At 41.4% G+C, this 22,384-nt stretch overlaps 1 protein-coding gene across 1 annotated transcript; it reads right to left on the reverse strand.

The window, feature by feature from the left end:
* Positions 1-1,499: 1,499 nt before the first annotated feature.
* LOC118771646 lies at positions 1,500-20,361 on the reverse strand. Its single transcript, XM_036519654.1, has 21 exons — positions 20,287-20,361; positions 19,584-19,799; positions 19,282-19,381; positions 18,996-19,186; positions 18,624-18,790; positions 17,587-17,706; positions 16,779-16,861; positions 16,177-16,270; positions 15,585-15,665; positions 15,197-15,338; positions 14,705-14,831; positions 12,326-12,516; positions 6,191-6,290; positions 5,878-6,068; positions 5,398-5,561; positions 4,766-4,885; positions 4,447-4,529; positions 4,165-4,258; positions 3,604-3,684; positions 2,709-2,850; positions 1,500-2,130 (listed from the first exon to the last, which is right to left on the reverse strand). Exons 2-21 carry the CDS (start codon positions 19,780-19,782, stop codon positions 2,000-2,002), a joined length of 2,601 nt encoding a protein of 866 aa, XP_036375547.1. The 5' UTR covers positions 19,783-19,799; positions 20,287-20,361; the 3' UTR covers positions 1,500-1,999.
* Between the last annotated feature and the right edge of the window lie 2,023 nt (positions 20,362-22,384).

Here is a 22,384-nt window from a genome sequence, read left to right on the forward strand (position 1 = left end):
ACCTGCGCATCAGGTTGTCCTCAGTGATTTCAAAAATCCCGAAGTGTGACGTCTTTCCGTCGGCTAGAAAAAAAAAAACGATAGAAACCATGGGCCCAGAATAAAAGATGCACCGTTTACTTTGGAATAAGACATACTAACCGCTGGCACAACTAACCGGACACTTAATAAACACAAATATGTCTTCTCATGAACGAGTCAATCGTAGGCCTATTGTTAAAACTCCAAATGCATGTTTTGTTCAGTTCATGCATTTTTTTTAACACCTGGCTCAATCCCACAACTCGGTGAAAATCGGTAGCAATTAAACCAGTAACGCCCAATGCAGCGCACGCGGTCTGGGAAAATGTGAAAATCTCTATTGGTGCACATACAGTATATTAATTACTACTATTCTCTCGATTTTGCTTTAAAAAGCGGATTCCAGACCTAGTAAATTTAGTGCATCTCTTTGCACATGTAGACTGCATAAAAGTAATGGGCATAGCAGATACTGAGTTTACAGAAGTACAAGGGTAAAGTGTGCTGTAGCCTACAGTCTTAATAAAAATATTGCTCAATTAAATATGACTTTGATTCTGTTAACTATTTGCTTTGATGTACGTTTTCACCCCCTGGGCAGTCATTTTTTTTTTCTTTTTTCTTTTTTCACACATTTTCAGTTTTTCTGTTCCTGTTTCTCATGATTCTATACAACGTAACCAGAAGTGATCACACAGAGCACAGAACCTGCCAAAGCGACATGGACCAAATGTCATCAACACACCATCTTCCAAACTTGCTTTCCAAAAGAAGAACCCAAAGCAACAATTCATTGAGTACTATACATAAACTCAATATTGCCACCCAGACTCATTTGCTCCTTCACACACAAAAAACAATGCTCGACCTCTAAAACTTTTTAATCACCTCCATGAATTCTTACGTTAAAATAATACACATAACATTTCCTACTAAATTAAAACTTGTATTTCACAGTTCTTTAAATCAGTTGGACAACCCATTCCATAAAACTATAATATAATTCCAGAAGTGATTTAATAATATATGACTCGCTTATCCAGAGTCATTACTTGGCTTGTTTTTGAGGCCACTGCCCTAAATACTGCTCAACAAAGCGAGCAAACACAGGTCCACCTCTTCCTGCAGGTCTTCTCTTGAGGGACACATCAGTATAACATCCACTCATTATCCACACGTCTATTCCAAAATAGTCTGCTAAATAGTCTATTAAAAAAATGTACCATCCACTCATTAAAAAAATCATTCTTTACTTTGTCCTGCTGTAATATTACAGCAGACTTTTCTGAGGTAACTGGCACAGAGGCACGAGTAAAGTAAAAACTATCCAGATGATCCACATTCAGGAACAGGAGCAGGAACTTTCACTGAACACACAATTTGGAAAGGTGTACATATCATGTATAACTATAAGGCCCATCATAGACACCTGGTGGGTTGCCAATGGGGAGAAAGAAGAGAATTTTCAACTTTCTGACTGCGCTGGTCCCTTTGCAGTTTAACATGTAATACAGCAGCTCTCACTTTACACCTTGTATGAAATCACTTTCGTTCATATCAACTTCAACTAAAGTTACAAAAAAAAAAACTGATCTTTTTTTAGAATCAAAATTATTTTATTCAATCTGATCACTATAATTCATGTTATTTACAGTGCTTAAACATTTAACTCATATGCAATGCTAGCACATTAGACACAACTACATAAAAGGAAATCAGCTGCACAGTAAAAATGATGAGCTCACTGATCACGAAAAACAGGTTCAGAACCAGTACTAATTTAAAGTCAAATTCTTGGCCTCCTTAATTGTAGTTCACTGTCATCCATAGCTGTGTATTATCGGAATACTTTCTTGTACATGAAATATCATAAACGTTTCCAAACAATACTTGGTGGTGTAAATGTCGCACACAAAGCCTATGGTACTGTTCCTGTAACTCGAATGTGCTCATTCTCTTCAAACCCGGCAGTGTGATGTCACAGCTTGGACACTGTGGCCGTGCCCGGGCTCTGATTGAGATGTTGCCGCAGGAACTCCAAGATCCTCCTCCAGGAGTCTTCTTGAGCATCCGCATGCGGCTTGGGGTAACCTCCCCACAGCATTACCACTGGCAAAAATCAAACGAACAAACCCTCATCAATGCTTTAAAATAGCCCTCCCACTATTCATAAACATAATATGTTACGTGTTAATATTAATGAACTGAGAGTTTTCACAGGAACTCTCAGTAGGGACAAGCAAGAGCTCTGCTGGATATCACTGGTAATATATTATCTCTTGTCACTCCATCTCTTAATGCGATGTATCAGCTCAGACCTTTGCATGGTAAGACCGCATGGTCAACCCCACAGACCAGTGACTGACCAGTGACATGATGCGATATAAAAAACAACAGCACTTTTATGGCTTCAAGTATCTGCTCAAATGACATGTTTTTGAGATGCCATGACCTTTTAATAATGCAGCACGCTAACTTACAGAATCACATTTTCACCATAGGCCAGTACTGTGAGTGATTAAAGCGTACCAGTAATTCATGTTTAAATGGCCTGGCAGACTCTACCTTTCTGCCCCAAGTGCTGCAGGATCATGGTGATCTGATAATGCTGATTACAGAGCGAGAGGAATCCATCTCCATAACGCAAACCTTCTGTACAGCTACTGCAGTGTCATTCTGTTCTATACCTTTCTCCCTTGTCTGTGTTACCACGAAGTTACTGGAGCGAAAGTGTGGGGTGTAGGGTGGCTCAATCAGGTGACCCGCCCCGGGGTACGACAGAGTGGTCAGCAGGTGACTGTTCCCCGCTTCCTTCATCATCTTCTCCATCTGGGGGAAGAGGACAGAGGTCAACAGGAAGCTCCATTCCTACACGGCCATGTGTTCATACAGCATATACATACTGATCTTTTGAACACCTTATGCAAGCCTGGGGAACCGGAGATTGGAGGTTTGGGGAGAAAACTAAGAGCATATGACAAGATCAATTATTAAACCCAATCTGCGGGCAGTATGTGACCACGGTCTCAGGGCTATCAGTAATTGCCATATTAACGGGAAAGAGCAAACTGTCTTTATCTATATGGAGTACAGGGTTCACAAATGTTACCAATGGGAGAGCACCTTACATTAGGTCAGTTTGTACAGAAACAGTACTAATATAACACTGTAATACACTAGCCTATGCAAATATGTGACCCAACATTACAGTCAATAGGACAACAGTAGCAAACAACTGGACACACAACACAGTACGCTAGTATGCAGTACGCTAGTACGCAGTACATTGTCTGTTTGAGGATGCAGTACTAGCTAATTTATACAACTAGTACTGCATCCTCAAACAGACTTTGCTCTCAGCTGAGAACTACTGTCTCATTGTGGAATTGTACACATCCTGTCCCCGTACTGTCGTTATACTTACTGTATGCACTTTTGTACATCGCTTTGGATAAAAGCGTGTGCTAAATAAATAAATGTAAATGTCTTCCACCGCAGTCAGGTGATGTCACAGGAAGTGGAAACTGCTGCACATCACTCTGTGATGTCATCAGACATGGACGCATACTGGACAGCACTCACGTCCTCAGCAGACTCCTCAGTGGGCCAGTTCTGATCGTCCAGTCCAACAACCAGCAGCACCGGACACTTTATCCTCCCAACCTGTTAGATGGAGGAAAAGCGTTTAACCATAAATGGAAGTAACACAGGTGTGGTCCATATCAATCCTGCTGGATGCAGAGCTACCTTTGAACCAGAAACTGATCTACCCCTTTCCAAACGTGGACATACTTCAAACGGCCTCTAACCAGTACATGACCGGGGGTATTCAGGAAGTTTCAAGAGGACAGCTGTGTGAGGCGGCTAAGGTATTCAAGCAATCACAGAACGAAAAGTCTTACTGGCCTTTTGTTTTATTTCAAATGATTCCACGTTGAAAAACTGAAGTGTGTGTGCTTGTATCGCTGAACTTGAGGATCCCTACTTATTTCTTATTTTTCCAGTTGACTAACTTTTTATCTACTCATCCCACTTCTGGTCTCGACATGGACAGATATGCAAAGGATGAAAGTATTGACTATCAAACAATAAAGAGCCGAGAACGTGAAACTCACAAACAGCAAGGAGAAACAGACCACTTACATCCACTTTGATCTCAGGATCAGTAGGGATGGGCAAAATAATGTCTCTCCAGATCATTTGATTGTTTTCATCCACCCGCATTTTGTGAGAATATCTGGAAATAACACCAAAACAGAGTCACCAGTCATGGCCTGAATCTCAGAGCTGCAGGGTCACTCATGCCACTTCACTGTCATCAACCTCAAACATTGCATCCGCATCCGCATCCACACACACACACACACACACACACACACACACACACACACACACACACACACACACGCACCCTGGAGGACTTACTTGCTCAGGTCATGAAACACTTCATGAACAGACTTATTGACAGGATGGACATGGCTTCCACTAATGCACACACAGCACTTCGGCTGAACAGGTTGAGAGAGAGAGAGGAGAGAGAAAGAGAGTCACCATTAGTGTCCTATATTTACACAGCATATTTTACATCTCCTTCAGTTCGACTTTCACTGTTCAGGCCTACAGTCCATAGAACACAAACACCTTCAGATTATGGCAGTACTGACCAGTACTGAGAAGGTAGTTTTCAGGTAAATTCATACTTCAGAGCAAAGCAGCAGAAATAAGACAAGTGAAGACAACTCACTTGCACAACTTCTGAGTGGGCTGCCACACACAAAGACACTGAAGTTCCGAAGGAAAGGCCAAACAGCGCCACACGGTCAGTTGCCACCAGGGGGTGCTCCCGCACAATATTAAAGGCCGTCTTAAGAAGAACAGAGGAAGAAGTACTATGTTCAACTGCACATTTATCAAAAAGACATAGGTTACTAAGCTCTTGAGCTCCTTCCATTGGGGTGGCAGTGTAGCATGGTAGAACAGAAAAGGACTTGTAACCAAAAATGTTGCCAATTTTATTCCCCACTGGGGCACTGGTGATGTACCCTTAAGCAAGATACTTCACCCAGAATTGCCTCAGTAAATATCCAGCTGTATAAATGGATAAAAAACCTGTAACACATGTAAGTCGCTCTGGATGAGCATCTGCTAAATGCCAATGTATCTAAATATAATGTTTAAGTACTGCATATTCACAATCACACTACTGCTGCACATGAAAAGAAAGCTCAACAACGCCCTCTATTGATTTTGTGTGAGATGCCATGACCTGGACTCTGATACTCAGCTGCAGTGTTTCACAACATTCCCTAAACAATTTCACAGAAGTGGAGAATAATTATTCTTTCTTTGTATCAGTGAAAACCAAAAAACATTTACCTCAAAGTAATCAAAGTCGACCTCAGAGGTCCTTAATGCATCAGGTGAAAGGTACTCCAGTGCCATGGAAACGTATCCATGTGATGCCAGGAGAGCAGAGCGATACTCCACCAGCCCTCCTCCCCCTCCCCACAGGTCCAGCACTCCAGGGAAGGGTCCAGGACCTCCAAGAGAACATCACCTTTACCCGTCTGACACCCCTGAATGCACACAGCTTTGAACATCACCTTTACCCGTCTGACCCTCCTGAATGCACACAGCTTTGAACATCACCTTTACTTGTCTGACATTCCTGAAAGCACACAACTTTGAACATCACCTTTACTTGTCTGACATTCCTGAATGCACACAGCTTTGAACTACACTTTTACTTGTCTGACACTTCTGAATGAACTCATTTTTAAACATTACATGTTTACCTGTCTGATTTATCTACTTAGTTCAATAAATGCAGCAAAGGTGCACCTAGGGCTGCATTACCTGGTGGCAGGAAAAGTGTCCCTCTGACCCCCTTTTCTTCAATGTCGACTCTGCGGACACCAGGGGCCATGTACCAGCGCTCGGCAACAGCACACGCTAAGGCCGGCGTCTCCCTAAAGCCATGGCTGATGTGGCCTCTGTACACAGAGATCTGCACCACCATAGGAGTGCAGACATTCATCTTCCTTAACCTGAAATAGTCAGGCGCATTTTAAACGTGAGAGAAAGAGCAAACCTGACTCCCTCAGGTGATGAGCATCTTAGGTGAACACGTGTTCGGTGAACACGTGCATATTCCAGGTGTAACGTTTACCTGAGTCCTGTTCGACTCCCTGGCACCGGCTTCATGCTCCATAGCAGCCCCATGGGCTCCGTGCCCTGGTACGAGCCTCCCACGCTCGCATCTTCCGCCACTGCAAACACAGTTCAAACGTTACTGCTGCTGTAGCTGGCTAATTACCAGACACGCTCACCCTCCACATCAGTTGAACAGTTGCACAGTTGAAATGTAAGTGAAACACTGTTCTCATCACTGCTACAGCTGACTCCCTGACTGATCTTCTATGGTATTTTATCATAGGATCACTTTAAAAAGTCTACTACAGCCAGCTCCCATTTGATGACAATCTGGTTTACAATGTTCCACCATGTTCAGCCACTGCTGCACCATTAACTGCTTTAGGTCACACAATCATGACCTACATCAAGACAGAGGCTGGAGAGCAAGGAAAAGAGCAAGACGGTGAAATAAAAAAAACAAGGCAACAAAAATTTTTCTCCATTCAAGTTCTTTGTTTTCAAGTTCTTTGCTGTCTTTCTTATTTTTGTTTGTTTGTTTCACAGCCGAAGATGATTATTTAACTTTCTGTGTGGATGAACATTGCCTGACTTGCTCTGTAAAGAAACACCTGTTCCATGATTCCACGTTTCACATTTTGCAGTTCTTCCCATCTCAGTCATGGAGTGGGTCACAACAGTGAATATTTTACTCCATGTGCAAGTACTTAAATATATGAATACTTATGAATATATTACATAATCCCATGATTGTGCAGACTTCTGTGAATAATTCCAATTTACACCCAGAGTGAAAAATAGGATTTAATTCCAATGGTCCGGTGTACGATAGGCTTTCCAGGAATGCACTCTATTTTCAAAGACTGTCTGCAGCTGCCATTCACACTTATTGAAAATACCAACATGGGAAGAACCTGTCTGACAGGTGACTATTTCGTCAACATTTTGTGGCAAACACTGTTGTCGGTGCACTGCTGAACATTAGAGATGTTCCTTTCAAATAAGGTAAATGGTTATTCAAACACTGGTGTTAAAAACAACTCCAAACCTATCACAGTTCCTTTCCCATCGCTGACATAATGCCCAAAAGCCTCCCAGAAATCACTGCTCTCAGACTGGTGGAGGGAATGCAAGGTAACTTCTTGCCTGGGCGGCAAGTTCTTCACCACAACCTGCAACTTTTCATCAATGAGTCCCCTGGATGGCTGGACTGTCAGCAGCGGGCTGGGGAAAACTGCAGACATTGCAACTGCAGACCTGCAAAAAACAAAAAACAATGCACCGTATCTTTCTGTGCGGTGGTAAAGAGGTTTGCTCACTACAACAAAACAAGCAAATAAGATACTGGAAGGGTGCAGGTTCAAACCCCTGATGGAGCCCTGCGGTTACACACTTGGACAAAGTATTTAACACTCTCGAACTTAGGTACTATAGCGAGAGGGGGTCTGGAAGTATGCAACCACATAGGCTACTGCAGAGCGCCTCCTAGCTTTGGTTTGACACTGTAGCCACCTCTCAAATTTGCATGTCAGTACGATTTAACAAAATACTGAGGAACTGGGGGTGGGGGCGTCATTACCAGATGACAAACACGTTTTACATCAAATACGTTTATAATCACTGTATTCTTATATTTGGTCAAATGTTATAAACAAAATATGTAGAACACATGAAACACTGATGCACTCTGGTAATCCAAAATCCTGAAAATTAAAGCAGTAATTAAATCTCCCGTAGCAAAAAGGCTACAAGCCATTTAGTGAGCTAGTCCAGCTAAATTACGTTGTGATTATTTTTCATTACATTCTTACAAATCGGTCATGCACAACTAAACCACGCAAGGCATGACGCAACAGCTGATAATGTGACAACCTAGACAGTTTGCTCGCGAATGCACGTAACTTTCGAGGTGCAGTTAGACTAGTTAACTTAGATGTCTTGCTAACGGCATCTCGCACATACCGATACAGTTTGAACCGTATATCGATTCCCTTGCGCTTTCAGAACAACTCCCGTGGAGTATATCACAAATGTAAATATAGAATTTTGGAGTTCCCCTGAGGACAAACGTCATTATTGGTTCACCTTCGTGTGGATTATCACAAACCCAGTTTCGCCACTATTAACACGGAGCTCGCTAGTTACCTAACGTTAGCAGCCAAATATGTGCAACCTATCCCCCCAAAAAATGCATTTCCCAAATGCGATCAGCCACTGACCTTCAATACATCACTGGAAGACGATTCACAACAGCCCCCTATCAACCAGGTCTTTAGCCTGAAAATGTAGAAGTCTGCGAGAATGTGACACTCAAACGGCATAAACCGGAAATGACGAAGTTGCATGACGTCAGCTGGTAAATGTGTGAACTTCTCAAATCGCGGCATTACAAAATGCCGGCACGGTGGAACAAAAGCGCTTTCATATATGAAAAGCCATCCGGACCTTGTCCCAGGAAGATATTATGACAGTTCCTGATGTGTTTTCCTATTGGACTGGTTTCATCGGTGACATCTCCTGGAAGAGTGTTTGGACACTGCCTTTAAAATATCTTCTAATAAAGTGAGGTCTCTTATAAACCTATACCTATAATTTATGTTACCCTGCTAAAAATTTTATTCTTAAAATGAAAAAAAGATCTAGATGATAAATGTTCTTTCTGTGAAGGGCCTCCTGAAACATCAGTACACTTCTGCAAACATTATGCACCAGCTTTAAGAATAATTTTGAATTTTCCTTTAAACATGTTTTACTTGGCTTCCATGACTTCAATCCTGGGGAAAAATATATATTTTACATTATCAATTTAATCTTTTTATTAGCAAAATACTTTATACATAAACGCAAGTATAATAATAGCAAGCCACTCCTCTCTATATTACTCAATAAAGGTAGCCTATATAACAACGCAATTCAAACCTCAACAAACCCAAAGGCTACAAAACAGTCCTCCTCCTGAACTCTTTTCACCTCTGTAAATGACCTCCTCTCTGTCGCTGTGTAGTTTTTTTTATGTGTTTGAATATCTGATATTTACTGTATCAGTGTCACTTTATATGTTAACTCTCTTGGCATCTTTGTAATGTGATTCCTGTCCATATATTCTGACTGTGGATGTACTGGTTGTCCAATAAAGTTAAAAAAAAAAAAAAAAGTTAGGCTTGACCTAATGCCGTGCCAACTAGTTCACAATTAACATCGCATACACTGAGTAACTGTGTAACCAAACCAGCCTTTAGGAGAGGAGTGTAAAACATGATTTTCCCACCTGCCCGAGAATTTGTCTAATGCGTAGCTAAACGGTACAAATAATCGGATCTAGAACCTATATCTAATTATCCAGGTAGCTTTCGCTGACGTACAGTGCAGGAAAGGGTTGTCATTCCTGTAGTAGTGCACGCAATAATTGATCTAGTTAACGTTAGCGAGCTGTAAGAGGAAACGCCTTACCTGTTAGTCGTTGTTTCCCCCACAAAGACCGAAAGTAACCTATTTAAGCGTCCAGCGGCCTATGCAAAAAGTACAGCTTGAGTTCAGGGGGTCAGAGGAACATGGTAATCACACAACAGGCTTGTGTAACACATTCCTTTACACGCTTGTGCAATCGAAGATAAACATCGAAACTGCGACTGTAATTAGCTCTTGGGGGCCAGGAGGGGGCGCATGGGGTTGTTAACCAATATCTTGGTTACTTAATTGAAACAAAATAACTAGCGTAATTATTTTAATGTAAAGCATGGAATCACGATGCAAAACTGCACACTTGAAACACCTTTATAGTCTACATTTACATTTGCGCTAGCATAACCTCACTTCTGGTTTTCTGTGCGGCTAATTTGTAAACACGTCAACGGAATATCACAACCTGAATTATTTGTTCTGTTATTTCTTTAGAAACCCGGCTGTCACCCAACAAAATATATCATACTCCAAACGTTTCTACGACAGAGCTACCAGGTTGGAAAAGAGGAAAACGGTGGTGTTGTTGCATACAAAACTTACATGTCCAAGGTTCAAATCTCTTCTTTAAAGCCGTGTACAGTACCTGTATCCATTTTAGTTTTTCACTGACAGGCATGATGTAACTTCTAGGGGGTCATTTGTAAGGCTTAGTATCTGGACAAGATAGGAGGGCCACAAGGAAAGAGATAACAGCTGGTAAAAGGGAGAGTAGAGAATGGTTGCTGTACCGTTCTGTAAAGTAAACAACTCCTGTATGATCATCACTGAATATATGTGTATATTATGGGATGCACAGAAATGATGAAACATGTACAGAATGCAGAGGTAAAAAGGAAGGTATTCCCACAGGTTCCATATGCATTAGGAATAAAACTGGCACAGAGAGCTCCTCAGTCCAAGTCTCTGGTTGGTTAAAAAAGGTTCTTCAATGCATACAATGTGCAACAGGTTTCGGTTGTTGGAGAACTTCCTAAATCAGCAATGGGGGTGGTAGTAAAGCATAGTAGTTAAGGAGCAGGACTCATAACCGAAAGGTTGCCAGTTTGATTCCTCATGGGGGTACTGCTACTGCACCCTTGGGTAAGGTACTTAACTCACAATTGCCTCAGTAAACATCCATCTGTATCCGTCATACAGCCATCGTCAGAGCGACAGTAGTGCCAAAGGACATGCCGAGCATGGCCACTGCACACCTGGGGGTGGTCTCTCAGGATGGCAAACGCAGTCTGCGCCACAAACAGCCAAAAATGCCCCCATCGGAAGAATTTTGTCAAGAGTGGGGTAACACTTTTTGTAACCTCCTCAGAATTTGGTAGACATCATGATCACTGATACAGAACTATATTAATTTTGTCCTGAAATACAGAGCTCAGAGCATTGATGTGTTATTCAAATGCGTTACACTGTTTCCAGATGTTACAAGAAACAGCAAGGAAAAGCAAAAAAGCATTCCTAATTGTAGTTACAAGTATCAGTTTGCAGATGCCAACACAATGTTTCAAAACACAAGAACAGGATGTACTGAATGGATAACTGAACCGAAAACTGGATACAACTGCCCACCTGAGCACAAACAACATCCTGGAAACAAACTAGAACGATCTGCTCAATAAGTAACACTCTCTGAAGATATCTCTTTTCTCAAAAGTACATCTGTATGTGCATCCAAATCTCTTAGAATCTTAAAATCGTGACGCTGTAAAATACACGGTTACTTCATTTTGAAGGTCATACATAATGAAAGAGAATATTTTTGGGAACATGCATGAACTCAAAAAATCAAGCTTTAATCATACTAACTCTTCCCTGTTGTGATATTCTAAATGTCATGTCAATTATAAAAAATAGTATTTGTTTCATGAATTGATTTCTTTTTAAAGTGAATGCATATGTCTTGGTATCGAGATCAAGATTTCTGAGTTTGTTTTAATTGCAATTAATACGTTATGTATCAGGTAGGGGAGGTAGAGAGAATTATTTATTTTGCTTTTCCACAAATAGCATGTGTTAAATATATGAGGGCTGTCAGTCAATTATCAGTCAATCAAATAATAAATGATTCATTTTTCCTCTTACGTGATAAATCTGTAGATTTTTAAGCTACGGTAGTCCATTTGGATATTTGGAAAGACACCCCCTTTGTTTTCAACGACTTGCTATGATTAACAGATAACTTGCTAGGGAACACATTGCTCTTGTCTTACCCACAAGAGTAATTCATTGACATGGTAACATATTTCACAAGTGCATTTCATTTCATCTGTTTGTGTTTACATTTCCTGCCTGTTCTCTATTTTTGAAATTTACACGGTAGACTGTTACTAACCAGTTAGGTAACATTATTCATTTGCAAGGACACTAAACAATACCATCAACTCAAGTCCTTCAGCTTTGCTACAGTGCAGAAAGTTTGGAACGCAAAAAAGGGCTTAATCAGGAAACCCAGAGCTATGTCCCTCCATGTGCATACAACATCTCAGAGTTTCAGCTTTTTCTCAAAATAAATGAAATTCAATCATAGAATGTGTTGCATTGCAGTATTTGACACTTACATTAAAGTACACTGACACTCCTGAATGCACACAGCTTTGAACATCACCTTTACTTGTCTACCTCTGTCAGGTGCTCATCACACTTTTACGTGTCTGATTTATCTACCAAATTCAATTAATGCCTCTGGCTGCATTACCTGGTGGCAGGAAAAGCGTCCCTCTGACTCCCTTTTCTTCAATGTCCACCCTGCGCACGCCAGGGGCCATGTACCAGCGCTCGGCAACAGCACACGCTAAGGCCGGCGTCTCCCTAAAGCCACGGCTGATGTGGCCTCTGTACACAGAGATCTGGACCACCATAGGAGTGCAGACATTCATCTTCCTTAACCTGAAATAGTCAGGCGCATTTTAAACGTGAGAGAGAGAGCAAACCTGACTCCCTGAGGTGATGAACATGTTAGGTAACCACGTGTCTGAGCTGCTGTGCATATTCCAGGTGTAACGTTTACAGATCCAAACCTGTAACAGTTCCTTTCCCATCGCTGACATAATGCCCAAAAGCCTCCCAGAAATCACTGCTCTCAGACTGGTGGAGGGAATGCTGGGTAACTTCTTGCCAAAATGTCAAATCTAAAGTATACAAGTCATCCTAAACTAATCATACCAGTAGAGGTAGTAGAAATGATGACGTCTAACTAGTTACATTTGTTTTCATATCATGTTCAATTTGCAAAATCCAAAATCACCGTCAGAAAAAGTAAACCAAGTTGGCAAAAAATATTAATCGGTTGTGAGTATTTTTACAATTCCTGGTACCTGTTTTAAGTTGACTGGTATGGACCAATGCTCTGGAAGTCTACCGTGTAGCGCTGATGGTTCGCAATGTCTAGTAAATTCATACAGCCAAATTACCTATTTTTAACAGTAACAAGTCAAATATCGATTATCATGTAATGGTGTAGATTAACAGTTTGATCGATGTATTATAGTCTCAAGGCAGTACAAAATGTGATTTTTAATCCTTATGTAGTGTCATGTTAAGATGATTATGCCTCGGATTAATATAAAGTTCAGAGTTTCCTGAATTCACCATTTCCTGCATTCTGTACTGCAATCAGCTTATTTCTTTTATGTCCGTCTGTACATCTCTTTCGTTTCACTGAGACGTAGAAATATTCTCCTCTGACCCAAAAACGTGAAGAAATAGTCATGAAAAAAATCACCTCTCCTCTTTTCAACTGGGGTGTTGGAAAAATATTAAAAAGCGGTAGCTGAGATAGATGCAGTCTTATATGCAAGAAAAATTTTACAAACTTCAGAAGTCTGTATTAAATGTCAGACTGAAAATGACTCCCTGTTGCATTTGTTGTTGGAATCTCACTTTCTAGAAAGAAACTCCAGTGATGAGACAGAATCAGAGTGCAATCAGACAATTCTGTGTTTATTCTGAAAGCTCTCAGGGGTAAAGTCATCCAACAGCGAAGTCAGAGCAATTTCCACTTGCATTAGAGTACATCACACTTTTTATGCAGGGATAAGGCGTGCAACTCTCAAAAAAGATTCATATGTCATTTCTAGACAGTATTCAGTCAGAAAAGTTATAACTGTGTTTTGAAACATTCTGTGGTTATCAGTTGATTAAAAATGGAAAACTCCCTAAAAACATTCTTTTAAACTTCAGCCAGGTGAAACCCTATCTATTGGTGATCGGGCACGGCCCGTGTGCTCCTTAGACCCATACAAGCCAGTGTAACATACTGGTTAGGAGCAGCACTCGTACCCAAATGGTTGCTGGGTGAATTCCCTGCTGGGGCACTGCTGCTGTACCCTTGGGCAAGGTACTTAACCCACAATTACCTCAGTAAATATCCAGCAGTATATATGGATAACATTGTAAAAAAAAAAGTGTAACCAATGTAAGTCGTTCTGGATAAGAGCATCTGCTAAATGCTTGCAAAGCAATGTAAAAACCAGTCAATGCCGTTTGAGCAGATAACCTGCTCTGCGCAGGAAAGATACAACATCCTGAAAATTTCAGCAGAGTACACAGAGTGCTTTGTGAAGAATAACATATTTGTGTATAACTTTTATACTTGCAGGTAGACACAAAGAATACAAAATTATCAGGCAGAAGACACTCAGCGCTCACACATTTCTTTGGTAGTTTTTAATTTTTTTTTTTTTAAAAATGAAGAAAATTACAAAATTGGTTATCAGGAATTTTGAAAAATCTAAATAGGTACAGTATGTTCCTCTGAATGTCTCCTTCATGATAAAAAAGTGAATACACTGTCTTAGGAAAAAAGGTCCACCCAATAACCCAATGCCGTCTGAATCAAACTTCGACAATGTGCTAATTATCCGACAAATATTGGTTGTAACTAAGTCCTTCAGACTGACCAGAGCCCTGAAAAAATGTAGTTTAAAACCCTTAGCCTAAAAGATGAATAACTGCAGAGGTGCTGCTCCCTGTACATAATGAGACTCTGCTCAGAGATGCTGCTCAGGGTCGTCATGGAGCCGTTCCCTCTGCAGCTCAGTCAGCTGGGCCACGTGTCACATGCTTCACGTGTCACAGATTGGAGCAATCCGATTTGTCTCCTCTGGAGTACAGATGCTGCTGCAGGAAGGCCAGGGTCCTCTGCCAGGAGTGTTCCTGTGCATAAGAGTGCGCCTTGGTCTCACCCCCCCACAGCATGATCACTGCAAGCAAACCAGAGAGAGAGACATCAACACCGCTACACTTTTACACCTTACTGTATGGCAAATAAGCAGTCCATCCTAATATACTGTGTATCCCATAAGCCCTTTTAATGATGTTTAATGAATCCCCAAAGAGATCAACTTCAGCTCACAGCATCCAGAGGAAGAGGGAATTATGGTAAATCCTGTATAACTGATCATGTGATTGATTGTATAATTAATCACATTGGTCTTCTGAAATACTCTTCATTGGATCTATGACACTGATAATGATGATCTGATAATGCTGATTACAGAGAGAGAGGAATCCATCTCCATAACGCAAAGCTTCTGTACAGCTACTGCAGTGTCATTCTGTTCTGTACCTTTCTCCTTTGTAATTGCTGATACGATGATGCTGAAGTGGAAATGTGGGGTGTAGGGTGGCTCAATCAGGTGACCCGCCCCGGGGTACGACAGAGTGGTCAGCAGGTGACTGTTCCCACCTTCCTTCATCATCTTCTCCATCTGGGGATGAGGTCAGAGGTCAACAGGAAGCTCTGCTCCAACACAGCTATTCTCACACTGGGTTGATGTGGACATTATTACTGTGTCTCTAAGACTGCGCATGTATGCATGGCAGTGTGACACATCTGTTATCTTTGTTAGCAGTGTCATCATTCTCAATAAGGTGTTTTGAGGTCTCCTTCACCGATTCATAATTCATTAGCAATGAGCACAACCACGGCCAGACAGGCTGACAGAGGGACTCACATCCTCTGCCATCTCAGACACTGGCCAGCTTTGATCATCTTCTCCTACGATCAACAGCAGAGGACATCGGATCTTCCCCACCTGAAGACCAAAGCAACAGAGAGACACCTGTACTCCACGGCACCGTACTAATGAACCAATCAGAACGGCTACGGAACCAGAGGCATACAATATCATCCCAGAGTGACACGTTCCCGTGTTATGAAGTTGGGACAGCGCTGTAGATATTCAGAATTCAGTATCACAGAGAGCTGATAATTTCTAAAACGAATGTGCCATTTTGAGCAGGTATTGTTCTTCTTTCAGAATGGACATTCTTTCCTTGTCATTGCTGCAGCTACAAGTGTTCTGATGTGTTGAGTTGCAAATATCCTTGAAGGGGTGTGGTTTAAAACAAAGCAACACTAACAATTGTGGCAAAGGACACAGCCCCAGAAACACATGGACATATGGGCAATGGAATGAGCTTATCATCTGGTCATAACATAGAATATCTGGGATAACGGTTTAGCACGTAAAAAAGCTTTATTATGCATTAAAAATTACATTAAATGAAGGAGAGACTGGAGGCACAAACTGAGAGTTGACTCACTTCGACCTTCTTGCTGGGGTCGGATGGTATGGGTAAAAGGAGATACCGTGTGATTAGTTGCTTTTCCTCATCAAATCGCACCTTGTCTCTGTTTCTGGAAAAAACAAAGATGCATCAACGTTATACTGCACTGCGGTTAATATTTCTTTTGAATACTAATCAGGGAATATGTATAGATATTTATGAGCCTTATCAGCACATTATGTTTGCATTTAACCACAGTATTTTTCATCTTGTGAAATAAAAGAACATAATTTGCATTTTATTATTTATTTGTTTAATTTATTTTTATGTTGCTCTGTTCTTTTGACATGATTTGTATTGCTTCTTTCATGGCATCTTGTTTGCACATTTTCACCCTTTTCTTTAACTTCTGAACATAAAAAGGGAATGCCAAATCAAATCACATTGTCATGTCACCTACAGTATTAATAAACCAACAGCGTATCATACTGAACAATCCATGTCCTATGAAAACTGCATATGACAAACACAGACATGCAGATGGAGACCTTATAAACAGCAGTTCTCCAACTCACTAAATATTGAAAATGATTCACAGCATAACGTACATTAGAAGTATGCTGCATAGTCACACTCACTTGTTGATCCACGTTAAAACATCAGACAGAGGTTCCTCCACAGGTAGTTGGTGGCTTCCACTGATACACACCACGCACCTGGGCTGGGAGAGAACTAGCAGGTCAAACGATCACACAACAAGCCCTCAACAGACCTCTCACCTCCACACACAAGTGTGCAAAAGCTCATATAGGCATAGACACAGGCCAGTAAGCATGCATGCACGTACACACAAACACACACAGTATTTGCAACATGACAAAAGAAAGAAAAATACAGGAATACATCTCTTCTCTACACAAAGGCAAATAGGACATGATGTCAGCAACACTATTTTGTGTATTCTAAACAGATTCTGTCCATTACATTACATTACTGGCATTTAGCAGACACTCTTATCCAGAGAGATTTACACAGGCTACAGTTTTTTTTGTTTGTGTTTTTTTTTTAAACAATGCTACCCATTTATACATCTGGATATTTACTGCGGTAATTGTGGGTTAAGTACCTTGCCAAAGGGTACAGCAGCAGTGCCCCAGTGGTGAATCAAACCGGTAACTTTCATTTACAAGTCCTGCACCTTAACCGCTATGCTACACCACTCCAACCACACAGGATGTCACAAGTCTTAATAAATATTGCTCTTTAAGGACATTTATATGGATAGTCACTCCCTTGAGTCAATCTGCAATGCTTCTGTGCAATTCAGATATGACACAGTAACTCTGACATAAAAACTGCAGTTCTTCTCTTCTCCTGTATTCCTACTCCTTATACTTAATAACTGAAGCTGTTTGTCTCATTACATTCAGTCACATTCACTCTCACCTCAATCAGAGGGGAGCACACAGCCATGGTCAGGGCAACAATGGTGCCGAAGGATCGACCGAGTATGGCCACCCGGTCACTGCACACCTGGGGGTGGTCTCTCAGGATGGTGAAGGCAGTCTGCACCACAAACAGCCAATAATAGGGAGAACTTACTCAAGAGTGGGGTGTCACTTTTTGTTACCTCCTCAGAAATTGGTAGACACCATGATCATTGATGCAAAACTATAGTAGTACTTTGCCCAGACGCAGAGCTCAAAGCATAGATGCATTATTCACCTTGCTATATTTGTAACTGACCATCAAATATGTTTTTAATCTAAATCCTCATGCTCGATTTCCATGGAGTTGTACACTGCAAAGGCAAGCCACATTTTGTAATTGATGATTATCCATTTGTTTCATTTAGAAAACAGATCATATTCATGATTGCTCATCTGGCCAACTCACTATATTTATGCTTTCCATACCTGCATTCTAACAGAAACAGCTATGCATATATCATCTACCAATCACACTTTTTGACCAGATGTAGCCTTGGACTCTCTAAAAAGCACATACTCTTCCCATGCAACATCCAGAACTAGAAGACAAGAACACAATGTTTCAAAACACAAGAACCCAATGTTCTGAAGGGATAACAGAACTGAAAACTTAAGTATAAGTATAAATTTTCCAAGAGTTAGTTTTTTGTTAGTTTAGTTTTTTTTTAGTTAGTTTTTTGAGAATATTTTGATTTCAGTTAATAACTCATGTGTTAGGTGTGGGTGGTGGAGAGAAGTATTTCTGTAGCTTCTCCACAAATAGTCCCCCTTAGTTTTCTATGTCTTGCAATGATATAACTTCCTAGCTAGTTAGTGTAACATTACTTATCTTGTTTTACTAGAGTTATTCATGTACAGGGTAACAAAGGGCTTAGCTGGGGAGCCTCCAGTTATGTCACTCCATGTGCATACAACATCACAGAGTTTCAGTTTTTCTTTTAAAATGAATGAAATTCAAACATGAAATGTGGTAGTGCAGTATTTGACACTTACTTCAAAGTAATGGTGTCCCTTTAAAGTAAACTTTTCCATAATCTTCGGTGTCATGTACTCCAGCACCATGGAAACGTATCCGTGTGATGCCAGGAGAGCAGAGCGATACTCCACCAGCCCTCCTCCCCCTCCCCACAGGTCCAGCACTCCAGGGAAGGGCCCAGGACCTCCAACAGAACATCACCTTTACCTGTCTGACACTCCTGCATGCACACAGCTTTGCACATCACCTTTACCTGTCTGACACTCCTGAATGCACACAGCTTTGCACAACACCTTTACCTGTCTACTTATGCTCATCACACTTTAGCATGCCTATTTTGTCCACCTAGTTTAACAAATGTCGTGTAGGTCCTCCATTTGCTGAATTACCTGGTGGCAGGAATAATGTCCCTTTCACCCCCTTGTCTCTGACGTCGACCCTGCGCACGCCAGGGGCCATGTACCAGCGCTCGGTGACAGCACACGCTAAGGGCAGTGTCTCCTTAAACCCATAGCTGATGTGGCCTCTGTACACAGAGATCTGCACCACCATAGGAGTGCGGGCATCTTTCTTCTGAAACCTGGAAGAGTCGGGAGCATTTTAATCATAAGAGAGAGCAAACCTGACTCCCTCAGGTGATCACGCGTCTGAGCATATTCCAGGTGTAACGTTTACCCGAGTCCTGTTCGACTCCCTGGCACCGGCTTCATGCTCCATAGCAGCCCCATGGGCTCCGTGCCCTGGTACGAGCCTCCCACGCTCGCATCCTCCGCCACTGCAAACACAGTATAAACTCAGCTACTGCTGCTTTTCATTAAGAGAACTCAGAAGGGGGAGAGAAGAAGAGTGATTTTAATTCTTTGTGAATGTCTGCTGACCGGAACGCCGTGTAACGTCCATACACGCTAATGTGCGTCCTGCTGTTGCTGTTTAGGCAAATGGATACTCAAATACTCGTAGTAAAAACAGATCCAAACCTGTAACAGTTCCTTTCCCATCGCTGACATAATGCCCAAAAGCCTCCCAGAAATCGTTGCTCTCAAACTGGTGGAGGGAATGCAAGGTAACTTCTTGCCTGGGCGGCAAGTTCTTCACCACAACCTGCAACTTTTCATCAACGAGTCCCCTGGATGGCTGGACCGTGAGCGTTGGGCTGGGGACGAATGGACGCATCATACGCGTAGCCTAAACAACTAACACAAAAAGTTAGTAACGTGGTAAAATCTCCTCGTTATTCATATTATTAGTCAGTTCACTACATCCTTTAAGCAACAGCAAATACTCGATCGAGCTCCTAATCCAACATGTTTGCAATTCCATAAATTGGAACGTCTTGCTTCTCATTCATTCCTTCTTAAGTGAGATGCAGCTTGCTCTCTCTTTGCGGAGGCTGCATGTCCTTTCCCCAACCAGCTCAGCAAAGCTACCCTTTTCAGCCCTAAATTATTCAGTCAATCATACAAATGTATTAACAATCTAAACAAAACGTCAAATCTAAACTATGTTAGTCACTCTAAGCAAATAATACCAGTAAAGGTAGTAGAAATGATAACGTCTAACTAGCTGCATTCGATGTCATCTCACGTTCAATCTGCAAAATCCAAAATCACCGTCAGAATAAGTAAACCAAGTTGGCAAAAAATATTAATCGGTTATGAGTATTTTTACAAATTCAGGTACCTATTTTAAGTTGACTGGTACGGACCAATACTCTGGAAGTCCGCCGTGTAGCGCTGATGGTTCACAACGTCTGGTGAATTCTTGCAGCCAAATTATCCATTTTCATCAGTAACAAGTCAAACATTCATTCAAATAGATACAGGTGGCCGATTCCGCCCCCTTGACAGCTCGACCATCATGTAATGGTGTACATTAACAGATCGATCGATATATTAGTTTCAACGCAGCAAAAAAATTGTGATTTTTAAACCTTTTATAGAGTCATGCTAAGATGAGTATCCCTTGTATTAATATAAAGTTCAGCATTTCCTGACTTCAGCATTACCTGCATTCTCTAGTGCAATCAGTTGATTTCTTTTATGGCCGTCTGTACTTCTCTTGCGTTGCACTGAGACATTGTCACAGGACTCCTCTGCACGATCAATGAATTTTTCATCTTTTTATGGTCGTTTATGGTCTGATTTAGATTTATAGGTTCTGAGAGCTTTATACTTTTGCCCGTTTTACAAGCTTTCACTTGCTCTGTGTGTGCGCGCGCGCTGAATTAAAATGTTCACTCCCTCGAAAACGGATTCTATCCCCACATTGTATAACGCCGCCATTGTTCTGTAACCATTTGTTGTAATATTTACAACACCATCATTTTTAGAAACAAAAACGATCGAGTTGGATTGCAGAAGTGTTTGCAGAGGGAATAAAAGTACAAAAATTTTTCTCTGGCCCAAAAAGGTGGTGAAGAAATAGTCATGAAAAAAATCACCTCTTTTCAACTGGGGTGTTGGAAAAAATATTAAAAAGCGGTGGCTGAGACAGATGCAGGCTTATATGCAAGACAAATTTTATAATCAAACTTCAGAAAATGACTCCCTGTTGCATTTGTTGTTGGAATATCACCTTAGAGTACATTACACTTTTTATGCAGGGATAAGGCGTGCAACTCTCAAAAAAGATTCATATGTCATTTCTAGACAGTATTCAGTCAGAAAAGTTATAACTGTGTTTTGAAACATTCTGTGGTTATCAGTTGATTAAAAATGGAAAACTCCTAAAAACATTCTTTTAAACTTCAGCCAGGTGAAACCCTATCTATTGGTGATCGGGCACGGCCCGTGTGCTCCTTAGACCCATACAGGCCAGTGTAACATACTGGTTAGGAGCAGCGCTCGTACCCAAATGGTTGCTGGGTGAATTCCCTGCTGGGGCACTGCTGCTGTACCCTTGGGCAAGGTACTTAACCCACAATTACCTCAGTAAATATCCAGCAGTATATATGGATAACATTGTAAAAAAAAAAAGTGTAACCAATGTAAGTCTCTCTGGATAAGAGCATCTGCTAAATGCCTGTAATGTAATGTGAAAACCAGTCAAGGCCGTTTGAGCAGGGGCGCAGGAGAGATTTTTGAAGGGGGGGGGGGGGGGGCACAAACTGTGAGCAAAAGGTCTCATCTTTTAAGTTAATTTGGGCTAATGGTTTAACACTCTAAAAGTCATGATGGGATATTGACTTTTTATGAAGCCTTGGACAAACAAGAGTCAAAGCTGGCCAACATAGGCCTACATGATCAACATTGGTTAACATACATGATCAAACTGTTACTTTGTTGTCTGGTATGGAGTTGCCAATCACCCACCTAAACAGCAGCAATCCTTCTCCACAATATGTTTTAAGTTTACATGTACTGATTCCCAGTATACAGGGAGACAAAATTATTCCCTGCCCCAAACTACAGCACCCTGACAGTCATGCAGTACAACAGGTGATTCAAAAAGAGTGAAGCAGAAGGAATCCAACAGACCGCACGACAGCACAGACAGGTTGTAAAAAGCAAAGTAACATTACAGGAGTCTCGAAAACAGCAAGCTTTATGCGCAAAGACATACCACCAGCAGGACAACTAAAGACGAGGCAGGGAATCATGGCAGGCAGGAGTTGTATAGAGCACAAACACAAGCCCAGACTACCTACACACCTGTGAACTCAATTAACAAGATTAAACAAGACACAGACAGGAAGACAGGACCTCTGGTGGCAGTCCGGGGAAGCAGGCAAAAAAGAAAACTCATAAAGGCAGTTACAAGGGCGCCTGCTGGTTTTTGT

This window comes from Megalops cyprinoides, chromosome 25 (assembly GCF_013368585.1).
Source record: "Megalops cyprinoides isolate fMegCyp1 chromosome 25, fMegCyp1.pri, whole genome shotgun sequence".
NCBI lineage: Eukaryota > Metazoa > Chordata > Actinopteri > Elopiformes > Megalopidae > Megalops > Megalops cyprinoides.